This window comes from Balearica regulorum, chromosome 1 (assembly GCF_011004875.1).
Source record: "Balearica regulorum gibbericeps isolate bBalReg1 chromosome 1, bBalReg1.pri, whole genome shotgun sequence".
NCBI classification, from domain to species: domain Eukaryota; kingdom Metazoa; phylum Chordata; class Aves; order Gruiformes; family Gruidae; genus Balearica; species Balearica regulorum.
The window spans coordinates 55,189,742-55,207,055 of NC_046184.1; the positions used below are offsets into that span (position 1 = coordinate 55,189,742).

General features: G+C 38.1%; 1 protein-coding gene across 3 annotated transcripts in view; it reads left to right on the top strand.

Annotated features, from left to right (window-relative positions):
- Positions 1–17,314, top strand: part of UBN2 (ubinuclein 2) — a 53,566-nt gene that overhangs the window by 16,424 nt on the left and 19,828 nt on the right. For all 3 annotated transcript variants that reach the window (XM_075750788.1, XM_075750796.1, XM_075750807.1), the window contains exons 4-10: positions 6,317–6,454; positions 7,426–7,538; positions 8,589–9,087; positions 12,534–12,604; positions 13,309–13,438; positions 14,749–14,867; positions 15,515–15,628. In XM_075750788.1, coding sequence (XP_075606903.1) covers positions 6,317–6,454; positions 7,426–7,538; positions 8,589–9,087; positions 12,534–12,604; positions 13,309–13,438; positions 14,749–14,867; positions 15,515–15,628 — 1,184 coding nt within the window. The remainder of the gene's footprint in view (positions 1–6,316; positions 6,455–7,425; positions 7,539–8,588; positions 9,088–12,533; positions 12,605–13,308; positions 13,439–14,748; positions 14,868–15,514; positions 15,629–17,314) is intronic.

Here is a 17,314-nt window from a genome sequence, read left to right on the forward strand (position 1 = left end):
ATATAACATTGCTGCATTTTTCATGTGGAAAAAGCTGCCTTTGTAGACTTCTATCACAAACCTCATCCACACTGAATACATGAAGGTGCCTTAAAGCTTTTTTTTTTTTAAGAGATTCACTTACTAGCTATTTCATTGGCTATGGATTTGTGTGTTTATATTACTGGTCTGTCTTCCTTGTTCATTGTCACTTTGCCCAGTCTTGGAAGTTCTGTGATTGGGGAATAGTGCTCACTTAGCTGAGTGCACCATGTCACCTTTAATGAAAGATGTCTTGCATGCTTCCCAGGTGTCTTCAGGGTAGATCTCTTGGTTGATACCTGACATGTCATATGCATTCAAGTGAATACAGGGGTAAATTCCAATTAGGAGATCCTTTCTTTGCTTTTTATCCCCTCTCACCCTAAGATAAATAAAGGTGTAAAATGGAGTACCAAACAAATAAAGCAGATACTGTTCTGCTTAATGCAGAACAGACCTGTTTAAACTATATACTCGACAGTCCTCTAATACAAGAACCATTATGGCTACAGGGACAAACATAGTTGAATCTGCAGAACAAGTCTGTTTGTTAAAGCAACAGTAATGTTCTCTTGTTCCTTCTGGAAAATATCCTATATATTTTTTAGGAAGGAATAAGTACTTTCTTAATTTTTTTTTTAATCCTGTGTTCTGGCCTAGGTTTTAACCAGGTAGTTTATGACTACTCATGTATTTAATGACCTCAGTGAGACAACTGGGAAACTGAAAACTCGGTATCTACATAGGCACTTGAAAAAACCTGAGACTTACATCTGGCCTTTGTAGTACCATTGTTTAAATTTTGTGTACATCAAGAATGTCGGAGTAAGAAATAATAGTTATAATAGGTCTAGCAACTTCTTTTTGCTAAATTTAACTTTTTGAAGAGCATAAAATCACTTTTCAAAGTAATCTGAGCTAGTGGAGGAGTAGATCATGGCCTAGGATCAACTTCCTCATGAGCAGATGAATTTAAGCAAGCAGCACAAGGAACTTAAGTATTTTCCAAAAAATACACAAACAATATGATTAATATAATATAAAGGATGGGTTTGTAATATGCCAAAATAACAGGTCTTTGATAAGAGCATTTGTCTTAAGTGTCCTATATGGTAAGTCTGCTCTTAATGTTATATGGAAAAGGAAAGTGTAACTTTTTTCTACTGAATCTTCTAGTAATTCCGTGACATGAAACCTGGAGAGGTTAAGTAATACACTGCATATTTATTTGTAATAAAAGCACTGAACTGTATTTTCAGTGTGGGTCAGAGCTCAATCTCTGAAAGAATTGAATTAAACAGGTAAAAGGTGGTCACACATTTTATAACTTAGGCTGAATATTGTCAAGGCAATAAGAATGTCATCTTGTTGAACTGAAGGTCACTAAAGCTGATGACTGGTGGAAGGGTATAACTGACAACTAAACTAGTATTCTCCTAGGAGACTATCCTATCCTAGTCTAGACTACCCTGAGACAGGTATTATATTTTTATTTAATAGTCTGTTATGCTTTTTTCCCCTGTTGTGCTTTGCCAGCTGTCCTTTGCCCCAGGATTAAAAACAAACAAAAACACCACACAAAAAAACCCAAACAACTTGCCTATGCTTTTGAGAAGAGGAACCTTCTTTACCATGGGGAAGCTCTTTTGATTTTTTGATGTCAACTTGGATTAGGAAAGCAATGTATTGTTCCCACTTAACCTTGTTCAGGATTTCATTGTATATTCTACTGTGCTATTTTTTTGGAAAGATAGTTCTGGTTTTTTGTTTGAAAACTTATCCTTAAAGGATAGGAAAGCCAAAGAGTGCATTTCAGATTTTTGTCTTTAAGAAGCATAGAGACTGATCACTTATGTTTGTACTGTCTTGAAGTATGTAGTGAACTGTATGGATATTCAGTCCATATTCCATGGCTGAAGCAACCATATTCAACGTAACTTCAGTAGCTTGACTTTATTCAGTTGGCTAATAATGATAAAAATAAACAGCTTCCCACTCACCCAGTTGGTTAGAGCCATCTCAAAAATAAACTGAACAAGGAACGAAAATGATCCCTGCTTATCTTTTATCTAAATAATACCAGTTTCACAACAAATAATGTACAGGCTACATTTCTTAAAACAGTTGGAACACATTTGCAGCGAATCTCATTTCCAGGACTTAATACAGAAGTGTTAGAAAGCCTTTTTACATATGTACTTTTATAGTATAGGTTGTTCTCTGGAAGGGAGCTGAATGAGGAGGGTCATGGTCAAAATATCTGAGGATCATGGTCAAAAAATCTGAACACAATAGTAGACAATATTAATATAAGATACTGCTAGGTACCCTGGGTCTGTATTTCAGAACTAAGTGGGTATAATCCATAAAGTTTCACTCCTCTTCTTTGGTATAATAATGAAGTTGAAACTGGTTAACTTTTAAAAAAACTTAAATTATCTTTCACACCTAAACATTTGATTAGATTAATGGTACTAGAAGCATAGTAATGTAGCTCAAGGACAATAGCTGAAAGTAACTTACATACTGATCTGCTTTTAGGTGATCAGACAGTATATTAGTCTTATTTTGTTATCTGCAGAATGATTCCATAATCTTTTGTGGGACAAGTCTATGTTCACAGGAGACAATTGTATATGAAGTCCTGTCTGTTTGCAGGTCTAAGAATTTTAATTTTCCATCTTGGAATGCGTAAGGAAGAACAGAAGACATGAAGGGCTTAAATTGTTTTCCTTAATAGCATCATTTCTGTGATTTCATATGCAGAAAAAGCTAGTGCAAAGCAAAAATCTTGAAACCAGTTCATCAGAAGATTTAGAAGTTGCAAGAGCCATGTTTCCTTTCACTGAGAGTCCTGAAGAAACTTTAAAATGAAGCTTAATCCAGCTGTTGCTAATATACAATCATATTAAAATTTTCCTGTTTCATTAGGGCCCTAGAAAATAGTAAGCTTACATCAAAGGAGGGGGTACTAGGTAAATTGTGGTCTGCAGGCCCCAGTTTTAGGTAAGTTGAAAATAAAATGAAACATTGAGCTAAGTTGTACCTTGTTCAGTAGGCTGAGGACAAACCAGATTTTGGTAGGGAAAAGTAAACTCTCTCAAGCATTTAGGAGAACTGAATGTCAAAAAGGTCTTTGAAATTCTGACTAAATTCATAGTCCTCAGCAGAAGCTGTTGAAACCACAACTGGCAAGTTACACATCTGCATTTTGCTGACCTTGTTTGCATGTCGACTGTTATGGGATAGTTTGTTCATCTGTATATTGAATGAATTCTGCCTTTCTGGTTACCTTGTTCCTATGGATCTGTGCCACATAGCATGCTGATCATTCTAATCATCTGCAGTGATTCATGGCTTCCTCACTTGTGGACTGTCTTTAATCCTTACTTTTTCTTGTGTGTTCTCCAAGGCTTCCTTTTACTGCTCTGCAGCCGAGTCTTTATTTACTGTGTTTCCCTTTACTTGTTCTTCACTTCTTATGATAATGTGCCCAGCTCTGACTGCATGCTTTCTCCTTCAGACTTGGCAACTGCTGTATTCTGTTTTGATCTCGTACTGCCCCAATCTCGCCAATTCAGTTCAAACCCTGTCAGCTCAAAAGGGAAACGCCTGCTCTGTCTATGAAGCACTGTGGATGATAATTTCTTTCCCTTTCATCTTCCTTGTTCGTAATGAAGCTGGTTCTGAGAGCTGTGGAAAACCATCAGATTTCTCTGAAATTCTTACCCAGCCTCCACTTTCAAGTTTACTTTGCACCTCCTACTTTGCGTGATCATCCTGGTCTCCTAAGATGAATAACAAGTCCACAACTAAGCCACCTGGCTTTCATTTTGTCCAATTAATAGATTCTCCTGCTTTCTGGTGCTAGTCTTTCATATGATCGTAGAGTATTTCATAGATCCTGTCACTACTTTTCCTTTCCCTTTCTGTACTGTTTAAGCCTTCATTCCAGGAAGACAAAAGGTGTCGGACTCATGGAAATTTCTAACTACTTACTCGGATCCAATCCACATAGGTCTCCAGTTCAGGCTCTTTCACCAGCTTCCTTGTTGAAGTATACATTCACTGTTTTCCTCTTCTGGATAACTCTTCTTCCTGTCTTAATGCTTTTGGTAGCCCAGATTTTTTGGTTCTTAAACCATTTTATCTTCAGTGTATTTTGTATGGCATGCTGGGGGAAATGAAATAAGCTGGTAACTGACACTCCACTTTGCACTGTGTGCGTTCCCTTCATGTAGGTGATCTTGAGTCTTCAGTTAATGTTGCGGTAGTTAAAACTGCCAACTAATTTATTTAGCCTGTTGAATTCTGTGTTAACAGACATGCAGTGGAAGGCCTGCTAGTTCAAACTTAAAAATAATAAACGTGTTGTTTCCTTCTCAAGTATATTACTTAATTCTTAATCATTTGGCTGTGCTACTAAACATTTATTGCTTGCAGCTGTAACTCAAAATCGACTTTTTCCTCTGCCAGAGTGACATACCTCTGAGGTGTGTCAACATCCTACCCTTTTTTTCAGCAGAAGGGCAGAAATTGATTCTTAGCCATTGAACTGTTATCGTGTCTTTCTGGTACTTTTGTAACACTTTCTAGGTCCTGTAAATGCTTCCTCCTTATCTTTGTTGGCAGGTATGTGTCTCTGCCTATCTGGTTTTGTGCTTCCAGCAGACTATAGTTTCCAGAATTGTATTTGTTGCTTAAGTTCACTGTCTTACAATTTTCAGTATTGGAAAACTAAGACTGGTAGTTCAAATTTGGAGTAGTTCAGGACAACATTGTCCTTCTCAGTAGTGGTAACAGCATTGTCAAGGCAACCCTCCCTCGGTTCTCTTGCAGACACTTCCATGGCTTGCTTTGTTGATACGTATGCATAGAGCTAGAATTAATCTATTCATCTTCCCAGCCTTTTTGAGAGTTTGCTATTAACAAGATATTTCCTAGAGATTAAATAAGTGCTTTTCAAAATGAAGTATGTATAAGAGTTTGAAAGCTTTTGTGGTTTTAAAACTTTCTAAACAGTGAGAATATATCTGACTTTGAATGAAACAAGTCCTGGCACTGTGGTATTTGTATAAGAGGCAATGTCATATTTAACACCTAAAATGGCAAATAAGCTAACAGATACTGTGACTAAGTTCGTCATATCTGGGATAGCGTTTTTAACAAAAAGAAAATTTCAGAGAACTTAGGTAAGAAGTAGGTTTTTTGAGCTGGTCCCCATTGTTAGAGTAAGTACTAAGTGTAGCATGTGTTGGAACGTCTGAATGTGTCAAATGCACTACAAAGATTGATATTAATGAAAACTGTGGCAGTCTAATGAAACAAAGCATATAATCTGAGAAGGTTTTTTCTGCTTAGTTTACAAAAACATCTTTATCATATTCATTCCTATTCCCTGGGTGTAACATCCAATTCTGTAAAATTCTGATATAGGTTAGGCTTCTTCCACTGCAATATAGCGACTGTTCAGACTATCATCTTTTTTTGAAAATATGGAAGAAGTAGGTTCTGGAAATAAATGTAGCTATCACTTACAGATAACTTAAAGGGCCTGTGATAAAAGTGTATGACTAACAGAGGGTAATTTGAACGATGCATTGTCTTATAAAATTGAAGGGTATTCACTAGAAGTAAATCAATAGAGGAAGGTTGTTGGGTTTTTCATTTGGTTGGTTTGGAGTCTTTTGGGTTTTGTTTTGGGTTTGGGGGTTGGCTTTTTTTTCTAAAATTTGTTTTCAACCAGGGATGTTGCTGGTATGCCTGTAAGGCTGTTATAGATGAAAACAAATAATGCACTATGTGCCTGTTTACTTCCTGGACAAAAACAACCAGTGATCAAGTGAAGTTACTCATAGGCAGGTGGTGTATTGTTGTTTGTATGGTTTATGTATCTTGAGATTTAACATCTATCATAATGGAAGCATATTCTCAGAGACAGGATATTGAGGGGAAAAAGAGTTTAAAAGTTTTTGGACTTTTTTTTTTCTCAGCGGTGTGGGGGGGAATGCCTCTGTGCCCATCCTCATTTCCTTCAGAAAGCAGTACTTTTAATGCTGTAATCCTGCCTTTTCTTCCAAAAAAAAAAAAAAGGGTATTGCATTGAACGTAGAAAGGTTCTGTGATATTAATGTTCTGTGCCTTGGCCAATATGTTTTCAATAGCATTACTATCCTGTTTCTATTCTAGCAAGCTGTGCTGTGTACTTGTATATTTCATTATATAGGGACTGGTAAATGAACTATATACTCTTTATAATAAGAAATGCTGATAAACTCATCTTTTTCCTGCCCAGTATGATGAATTGGTTCCTGCATCCCTGACAACCAAATATGGAGGGTTTTATATCAACACTGGTACACTGCAGTTCCGCCAGGCATCTGACTCAGAGGATGAAGACTTTGCAGAAGACAAAAAACATAGGCCACCTAAAGTGAGTGATCATAATTATGCTTTTTATACAAAACTTAGAGCTAGGTGGACATTGGGAAATATTTGATATGCTTAGAATGGCTCAGATGAAGAGGCTGAAAGCAGAATGATGCACAGCACTGCCTTATTGCATTTTCTATTTTGTGGCTCACATACTGGCATTCCATAGGCTGTCCGGTCTTGTAAGACTAGCCATCTGTTTAGGCAAGCTAATGAGTTGTGTCCATCCATCTTGAAGATGATTCTGTAATTTTACAGGAATTTTATGAAATGAGATAAGAACTTAAATTCTCCAGTGCTGCTTTTATGATTTTGCACAAAGCTTGTGTGATTTGAAATTGTTCCTAATAGACAGAATAACACTTAAAATATCTGTTAAATAAACTCAGTGCATAAGAATAGCTATGTGAAAAAGTATATATACAGTCTTTCCCAAACCACGTGCTGTGTACCTAGACAAGTTATGATCAGTGCAAACATAATTGCTTGCATGTGACATTAATAAGTTCCATGCTATTCCAAGAACTTCCAGCTTTCTGATTTTATTTTCCTCCTTCATAATTCTTCAACATAATTTTAAGGTTATTGTATTGGATCTGACTGGGATGGAGTTAACTTTCTTGATAGCAGCCCTTATGATGCTATGATTTGGATTTGTGACTAAAATAGTGTTGATAACACACTAAAGTTTTGTCTGTTGCTCATACTAGCTGGACATCAGTCTGCTTGTGCCTTGAAGTATTTTTCTAACTGAAAACTCTGAATTCAGTAACTGTTAAAAATGATTAATGATTGAGACTTGTCAGTAACTGCAATTGCTGCTAGGAATCCAGTGGTACTGTTTGCCTTTACACACATTGAGGTATTTTTCCTGGCCCTGCACTGGAAAGTGTAAGGAAAACTAGATGTTTCTTGCTGTATGAGTCCTTTAGGGTGGAAGAATCATCGTCTTTTATTTGATCTGTTTTCTAGATAGCAAAGTTAAAAGAAAGTGAAGATCGTGGCATGAAGAAGCGCAAGCGGAAAGATGAAGGGACAGAAAAGGAGAAGAAGCCTCGGAAAATGAAAGTTCCTAAGCAGTTGGGGTAAGTTTTGTTTCTTTAAATGAACGCTTGAATTGTATGTGTGGTTTGGTTTCAAGATTGCATGCCACAGCAAGATTATCATAGCTGTTTATAATACTGTATTTTAAAACTGTAATTAATAGCTAATAGACTTTGGGTTTGGAATTTGTTGGGGTTTTGCATAAATAAGTCCTACAAGTTAATTTTTCTGTCCCCAAAATTTTGAATGAGGAGTAATAAAACAAGGAAAGACAAATTACACAAAAGGAATTTTGAGTCTATGAATAGCATTATCCATCATTGTTCTACCCAAAGTCTTATATAGCATTAAGAATTATATCTTTTCCATCTTCTAATGAAAAATAATTTTCTTCCTATCCGTTTGTTTCTAAACTGGAAACTGTAAATGTTGCTTAATTATTCTACATGTTTCTTGCTAGCTTTGTGTGTACTTTCCTGAGTACTGAGGCTACCATGGAAGGATTAACCATGGAAGGTTTTTTTAATTGGCTTCTAGAAAACTCGTTGAGTGATAGTTGTCTTATTATGAATATTCGAATTGATACTGAAATTTAATTGATAATATTTTTTATCAAGATGATGAATTGGGGGGAAATGTTCTGTTTAAGTACCGTATAGGTGTTGAGCCTGCATGTCAAAATTCATGGCAATGAAGAGAATTTTTTTTAAATGTACATGGTGTACCTAAACTTAAAGGAACCTGCCACCATTCAGGAGCCTGAGAGGCAAGTTAGGTATTTCAGTAGCATAGATCAGCCATGAGTTTAACAACTCTGCCAATTTCTCCATAATTAGAGAAGTCAAAAGTAAATAACTTTTGCTTTAATGTGTACAAAACTTAGCAAAACAAATCAGTTGGGAGAGCATGAAATTACATGACTAGCAAAGGTTTATGGTAGTTGATAGAATAGTCTGAAGGGGGAAGCACAAAGTACTTGCCTCTTCCCCCTGATAATTTTTTGATTGTACTAAACTCCCAGACTTTAGTTAAAGGTTACTAAGGCCTCAAAAGTCACATGCATTCTAATGAAAGATTTCTTTCCTTTACAGAGTAATGGCCTTAAATTCACACAAGTCTGAAAAGAAGAAAAAGAAATTGTATAAAGACTCACTTTCTCTGGCTGCCATGATCCGTAAATTTCAAAAGGAGAAGGAAGCCATGAGGAAGAAGGAATCTAGTCCAAAACCTCCAGTGACTGTTGCAACCTCTACCCCTAGTAAAATTCCTTCCTCCTCTCTCAATGCAGGAAACGATATCTCTGACTTGAATCTTAGGATCAGTGATCCTGTCCTCTCCATTTTTGGTAGCACAAATGAACGTGAGCTCCTGCAAGAAGCTGAAAGTGCCCTGGAGATGCTGGGAGACATTGACTTTGACAAATTGCTTGATGGCACTTCTGATGGCAGCCCGGTATCCGAGCTGTCAGGAGAAAATGGAAATGTCACTCAGGCAACCTATGCCTCTCAGGTCATGACACCCAAACAGGTGCCTGCCCTCCCAGAAGGTCTGCCTATGCTACTTGAAAAGCGCATTGGAGACCTTCGAACAGTAAGTATGAATTCATTGATAAGGGATTGCATTCAAGAATCTGATAGATCAAGAAATAATAATTAGGGCCTGAGTTGTCATCCTTGAATTGCTGGCTGAAACTCTAAAAAATGTAGAATTGATCTTAATGTCGATCTCAATGGCTGTATTTATACTCAGATGAAAATGGGCACAAAGATGATGCAGGTCAATTGTTAAAACAGTCTTTGTCTCACAGTGGAGACAAGGCTTTCTGAATCTTCTGTGTACAATAACTTGTAATGTTTGTTTGGGGTTTTTTCATAATGGAAACATCAGTGTTACTTTAACTTGAATTATTAGTTGGTGAAATGAATGGGTGTTTTCTTAGTTTGGAGGAAGAAACCTGAAATATGACTGCAGCTTGCAAATCAATGTCTTGAAATTTTGGCTTTGTAACCTAAATGTTAACTTGCCAGTTAAAAAAAAAAAAACATGAAACAAAAAACCACACAGCAACAATAAAATCCACTGAAAACCACCACCCAACTACCAAAAAACCCCCAAAACCAAACAACGACAAAGTGAATATTTTCTTTTGGAACGTTAGAATGGAGTTCAAATTTGTCAAAAATCATTAATGAAAAGTATTAAATCCACAGGTTACAAACGTCCCAATAGCTTATTGAAGGGATCAGAACTGTTAAGGTATTAAATGCTCCTTGTTTCAGTTGTAAATGTTATCTTAATTTGAGAATAAATTTGTTGCTTGATTGTCCAGATTCTGGCATTAAAGCTTTTCCTTACTCAGAGTAAGTTTTGAAAAAGAAGTTCAAGTTACTACCTTTTTGGAAAAAATAATTTAAACAGTAGCAGAGCTTGTTTTGCTACAGGTTAGAATAATGATAAAACATGTTTATCTTATCTGTATGTAAATGTCTTATAGTCGTCTTAGTTATTTTTAATGTACTAAGCTAAACACAGCCAAGGAGTTAATATTTACTAAAGTGAGAGAGATGATTTTGTCTACCTTTGAGTATTCAAGTTACTTTTGCTATGAATCAACAATAACCTTCTAGCAAAACTGTAGAAGAACTGGATTAGGCCAAAAGTCAGGAAGTGCTAGTGGCCTGCCCCAAATTCATGCTGCTTCACTGTATAACAAGCCCCACCCAGTTGGCCGAAAGCTTTAATTCAGTGGCTCTTGGAAAATGTAACTCTTCATCTTCTGCTTTTGATAATGTCTTCTGGAAGTTTGGTGCTGGCTGAGCAGAGCAAGTCTACCCATACACTTGGGGAAAAACTAGACTGTGTGTTGATTTAAAGATTGCAGCTTTTGTACCTTCTGCAAATTGCAATCAACTGACGTGTTATCAGTGGGGGAAAACATCTCCTAAAAAGTAGGAAAAAAGAAATGACTCTTGTCAAATACTTACCAAGCTCACGGCTTTAGTGCAAAGAAAGCTAAGCAGCTTATAAAGCTGTAGGAAAAAGCCCATATTCTATGAATGGAGTATGATATATCTAGATTAAAAAAAATAAAATTTAGAAAGCCACTGACTAAATACAGTAAAACCTTCCTGACTTCCTTTTGTAGATTGATGTCTTCTAGTTCCCTAAGTGGGAAATTCTGAACTGCCATGACAGAAGACAATATTATATGCAAGCAGGAAAGTAATAAATTGGCTTTTTTCTAATGTGAAGGTAGCCGTCAACATAATCTGTCTGTGAGGGGGGGAAAAACCCAACAAACCACAGTTTAGTGGCAGTGGTGCAGTTTTTGAATCTGCCAGTGTGGTTCTCTTCAGAAGCCAGCAACACTGTCCAGTATGACAGTATAATGCTGAAATTGCCTTTTAAGGTCTACCTGGAACTGAAATGTCAAAGCATAGCTTTCCTTCCACTTTATATAAACCAGGAGATGATGATAATCCTTGTGTTAATTATGCCTAAAGATACTGGATTAAAGACTTTCAAACTTATCTTTTTCTAATAAACATCTATAACCTTTCTAGTTGTTTTAGCAGGACACGTGCTTCAGTATTCTTAAACAGATAGTACCATCCCCTCAACAGCTGAATTTACAGTAGAAAGTAGTGAGCAGAATGCAGTCCTTGCCAGAACTTACGCTCTGGTATCAATGTTCGTGACTGAAGCAGTAAAGCACTCAGACAATGATCTACCTTATGGTTTCTGAGAGAGTATCAGACTCCTGTTTTCCTGTGCAGTATAGAGTTCACAATTCCAGAAAATACTGTTCTTTCAAACTTAAATGGGTCAGCTACAAAGAGCAAGAACAGTAAGTATTTCACAGTAATAAAGGAATTTTACCAAGTTAACACTTGCATTTATTTGTAGTTTTTAGCTATGTTGTCACAAGTCACTAAAAATTTTTTTAAAAGGGAGAATTAGATTTTTAATTTATTTGCATATTCAGCCTCATAGCATGTTGGTTGCCTCTAATGTTTGTCAGTCGCTATAATGATACCACACTTGCCTGCTTTTCTGCCTGTACGTCCTTTTCCAGCTCCTTTAGATATTTGCTGTCTGGTCCCAGTACCAGAATATAAGATGATAGTAAGTCTGTAAAAGTGGGTTGGTTTGGGTTTTTCCCTCTTCTGTAAATCTGCAGAGTGTATGAACACTCGAGAGAAGGTCTTACAGATCTTTTTTTTTTTGTAGAATCGTGCAGGGAATTGACTTTCTCCTACAAGCTGTCATTGTCTGTGAAAATAAGAATCTAGGTGATAAGAACAAAGATAAAGGGAATTCCTGCAAGATCAGTAAAAACTTCTAATAAAAGGAAGTATGTATAGGAATAAGGCTGTCTTTTTTTTTCTCCCCCTCCACCGCCAAGACTCAGGAAGGGACCAGACAAAAATACTAAAGAGATACACTGTAAAGATGGCAAGAATGCTGGACAGCACCAGGAAAGAGGGATGAGGTATTCCTCTAGCATAAGTAAACCCTTTGTAGAAATTGCAATGAAGGATTGAGATGGATCTAAGAACACTGAAGGGAAATTGTAACTGGGTGGTACATAACAGAAGTGTAGAAAAGGAGCCTTCCATAGATTGAGAGTAGAAATATGTTGATGCTCTTGCCTGCTTTACTTGTCAAGCAATGCTCCTCTTTCTTAGAGCAAACAGTGGTAGTGGAATGTTGCTGGTGGTGAGATAAAACATCTCTAACAGTTTCTTTCTTCATGGTTATTGAAAAGATGAATGTGTTAACATCAGTGATCCAGGCAGATTCTAAATAGAATGATTGTTTACCCTACAGCAAGGTGGTTTTATTTTAGTACAGTAGTAATAATACTCACTTTTTTCTAAAGAGCTGAGTATAGTTTGGGTTTTATTTTGTTTTCCAAGTATTGCTGTTCTCTGGAAAATAAGAGTATGATACAGCTGTAGAAGTAAAGAATACAAGGGTTGTTGGGATAAAATGCTCTATGAACTTTTGGATGCTCCTTATTGCTGTATTTTCAGGCCGCCAAGATGTTTGATGAAGAAGGCAGGAAGAAGTTTTTCACGCAAGACATGAATAATATTCTGCTGGAGTAAGTGCTTATCTGTACAACCTTCCCTTTTTGGAAAGGGGGTGACAGGAAGAGTACAGAAGAGGAAATAATATTGAGGTTGTTCCAACAAAGCCCTTAAAAGTCATTGAAGGTAGATCAGTCTAAGCTAGTTATTAGCTAAAGAGATTTATATACGAATACAATTCCTGTCATGACTATCTGTCTGTCTTTATCCAGTGTAAATTGTTTTCTAGTGCTTTGTGTCCTTGATTTCATGTGTAAAATTCAACAAAACTGCCATTTTTTCTTCCTGTCCCCCACTTTCATAACTCAAAAACACCTTCAGCTTTCATGAGGGAAAATGCTAGCTCTTTCTACTCTGTAATCCTTCAACTAAGCTTTCAATATAGAAGGCTCTATAGTCGTATTCTAAGAAACAAAAAGTAATCCCTAGAAGACTAGCAGTCAAAATTGTGTCAAGATTGATGTGAAATGATAGGAGTAAACAAAATTTGAATGACAGTGCTCAACGTTGCTGGAGAAGTATGTATATGAATGGTTTCTTACCATTAAGACTTTCTCCTTTTGTAAAAAAAAAAAAACAACTTGAAAGTGTCCTAAGCTGCTATTTTTAGTATGTATAGCTAAAGAATGTTATGCATACAAAGCTTCCTTAGGTTTTTGTTCGGTTATCTTCATCTTGGAGTGCCTTGCTGGTTGATTGTCTCTTGTTTGTTTGTCAGTATTGAGCTACAGTTACAGGAGATAAATCCTGCCATCCGCAATGGAGTGTACTCTCACCTTGAGGCTTTTGTGCCATGCAATAAGGACACACTGATAAAGCGTCTGAAGAAGTTACACCTCAATGTCCAGGTAATGATGATGGGGAGATTAGCTCCAGAATGAGTCAATTGTGTAATAGTGATGAGGACAGAATGCAGGAGAGTAGAGCAACAGCCGTACAGTCTCCAATAAAGCGAAAGATTTTTGGATCAGTTGTTAAATCAGTTTAAAAGCTTTTTTCTGTGTACCTGCTGTTACTACTTTAGGAACAAACAGTTTAAGTATTTCAGACCCTTTATTTGAGAATGAAGCACTGTCATCTTGAAAGTGGGTACAGGGTACATATCAAAGTAGCAGAACTAGAAAGCCACAATAATCATGGTTTTGACAGGCTACAAAAATTAAATTACTATTGCATTCACTTTTGTGCCAAGAAAAAAGAAAGAATAGACCGATAATAGATGACCCAGCCTCTACTGTTTGTGCAAATTTGCCTTGGTGGCTAGGTCTTAAGAATGCTTTGTCATTTGCAGTTGCTTTTCTCTTTAAGAAGATGTTTTCCTATTGAATAAAAGTTATCTGTGATCAGAAGTATCCTGACCTGATTCTTTACATGAAATTCAAGACTAAATCTTGCAGAGGATCTGAGGATCGTGAATGCAGAGATCTTAGAACTTGCTAAGGAGGAAAACAGATTCATATGCTATTTCTAAGCAGTAAGACATAATAGCACATAGTATTTTAGTTCTTCTCAATATACATTTATGATTAAGAATGTGAAGTCAGAACATGTAGGAAGAGAATTTAAAATGTGTAGGGAAGTATATAGTATATTACTTTGTTTGAAGTTATCAATGTTTGCAGACAATTCTAAATACATAGTCCTTACCTTTGAGGTACATAAATTACATACAATAATGATAATCTAATACTCAGATAATCTAGTATATATATTTTGTTCATTACCTAGGATGTTGTTATATCACAGAGTTCTTGGAGACTTGATTAATTGGATACGTTTTTGCAAGTGTTGAGAAACTCATCAGTCAAGTCATTTCTTTTTCACCTCAGGTTTTCTTCCCAATTTTGATTTAAAAGCATTATTTAATGAGATCATGCCATAATGTTTTGCGATATGCTTGATATCTTTCCTTCTGACTATATTCCATTGTTTGTGGTCTCAAGACTACATGAATTGTATGAGAAATGTCAAGTATGTGCATTTCTGTAATGCTGTTGCACCTAACAGGATTGACGTGCCATATAGGAAATGGCTGCTGCAGCCAGTAGCACTTGGCATATTGCCTCAGGAGTGAGGGGGAAATAGTTTCACAAAAATTATCTGAAACACCTTTTACCTTGCATCTAAAAGGACTGCTTTGGTATTTCTCTTTCCACAGGATGACCGCTTGAGAGAACCACTGCAAAAGCTGAAACTAGCTGTCAGTAACGTCATGCCTGAGCAGTTATGCAAGTATCAAGAGGACTGTCAGGCCCGCAATCAAGCCAAGAATGCCAAGTAGGTATTTCTGGGGTCCATGCATGCCCATTCTGAAGTCCAGCTGGAAGTCTGTATCGCGTGTTGTTCTTTCCATGCGCTCAGCCAAGTACTCGGCTCCAGTTTACGGGTGTCTGCAAGTTTGGAATTGTACAAAGTACTTAGTTTTGTATAAGTGATGTTATCACCTGACTCTAGAAAGAAATCCCATTAACCGAATTAAATAGGTCTTGTGAGAAAGAAGTCATAAACTGTGAGAAGGGTACTGGAGACTTTCAAAATGCTGGATTAATGGAGGAGGGTGGTGTGTTCAGATTCTTGATGAATTTTGTTCTTGTTCATTGTAATTGTTTCCCTCATAGCTAACTAATTTTAGACTTGGAGAAGCATTAATAGATTGATAAGCATCCTGCCATTTCCCAGAGAGGCACTACATGAAGGTTATAGCCAGCATCCTTGATAGCATCCATAGTGTGTCCTTTTCACTTGTCTCCGAGGACCATGAAGCGGTGGGGAGAGGAAGATGAACTGTTTACCCTTTCAGGAAGGGTATAATAAGAATCTGAAGTCAGGTCCTTTTTGTTTTTCTAACACCTAAAACACCCCTTTCTCAAGGAAACATTTTGTCTGTGTTATACCTATAAAGAAAACAGTTGTTCTAAATGTAGGTTGCAAGCAGAAGATGAACGAGAGAAAAATGGATCGGAGGAAGATGATGATGAGAAACCTGGAAAGAGGGTTGTGGGACCCAGAAAGAAGTTTCATTGGGATGACACAGTGAGGTGAGACAAAACTACCTTTTCCACGAAGATTTTTCACAGACTTCATGAAAGAATCTTCTGTTGAAATATTCAGTGTAGAATGGATTTCACTTGCTTTCATACATACTCCATCTTAAATGAGATAGAAGTCCCTGTGAGCAAAGTGAGAGGAGATGTTTCAGCTACGAGGAAACCACAAAGATGATGTAAACCCAATTACAAAATGATAGTAAGAATGCAAAAATCATAGAATTATAGAATGGTTTGGGTTGGAAGGGACCTCACAGATCATCTAGTTCCAACCCCTCTGCTACAGGCAGGGACACCCTCCAGTAGACCACATTGCCCAAAGCCCCATCCAGCCTGGCCTTGAACACTTCCAGGGATGGGGCCTCCACAACCTCTCTGGGCAACCTGTTCCAGTGCCTCACCACCTTTAATAGTAAAGAATTTCTTTCTAACATCTAATCTAAATTGACCCTTCTTCAGCTTAAACCCATTACCCCTTGTCCTGTCACTACACTCCCCAATAAACAGTCCCTCACCATCTTTCCTGTAGGCCCCCTTCAGGTACTGGTAAGCCCGGAACCGTCTTTTCTCCGGGCTGAACAATCCCAGCTCTCTCAGCCTGTCCTCACAGGAGAGGTGGTCCAGCCCTCTGATCAGCTTCGTGGCCCTCCTCTGGACTCTCTCCAACAGCTCCATGTGTCTCTTGTACTGGGGCCCCCAGAGCTGGATGCAGTACTCCAGGTGGGGTCTCACGAGAGCAGAGTAGAGGGACAGGACCACCTCCCTCGACCTGCTGGTCACACCTCTTTTGATGCAGCCCAGGACACGATTGGCTTTCTGGGCTGCAAGCGCACACTGCTGGCTCATGTTGAGCTGCTCATCCACCAACACCCCCAAGTCCTTCTCCTCAGGGCAGCTTTCAATCCATTCCTCACCCAGCCTATAGTTGTGCTTGGGATTGTGCCGACCCACATGCAGGACCTTGCACTTGGCCTTGTTGAACTTCATGCGGTTCGCACGGGCCCACCTCTCCAGCCTGTCAAGGTCCCTCTGGATGGCATCCCTTCCCTCCAGCGTGTTGACCACACCACACAGCTTGGTGTCATCCGCAAACTTGCTGAGGGTGCACTCGATCCCGCTGTCCATGTTGCCAACAAAGATGTTAAACAGTGCCGCTCCCAGTACCGACCCCTGAGGAACGCCACTTGTCACTGTTCTCCACTTGGACATTGAGCCGTTCACCACAACTCTTTGCGTGCGACCATCCAGCCAATTCCTTATCCACTGAGTGGTCCATCCATCAAATCCATGTCTCTCCAGTTTAGAAACAAGGCTGTTGTGTGGGACAGTGTCACATGCCTTGCAGAAGTCCAGGTAGATGATGTCAGTTGCCCTTCCCTTGTCCACCAACGCTGTAACCCCATCACAGAAGGCCACCAGATTTGTCAGGCACGATTTGCCCTTAGTGAAGCCATGTTGGCTGTCACCAATCACTTCCTTATTTTCCATGTGCCTGAGCATAGTCTCCAGGAGGGTCTGTTCCATGATCTTGCCAGGCATGGAGGTGAGACTGACCGGCCTGTAGTTCCCTGGGTCTTCCTTTTTTCCCTTCTTAAAAATGGGGGTTATGTTTCCCCTTTTCCGCTTGGTGGGAACTTTGCCAGACTGCCAGGACTTCTCAAATATGATGGAGAGTGG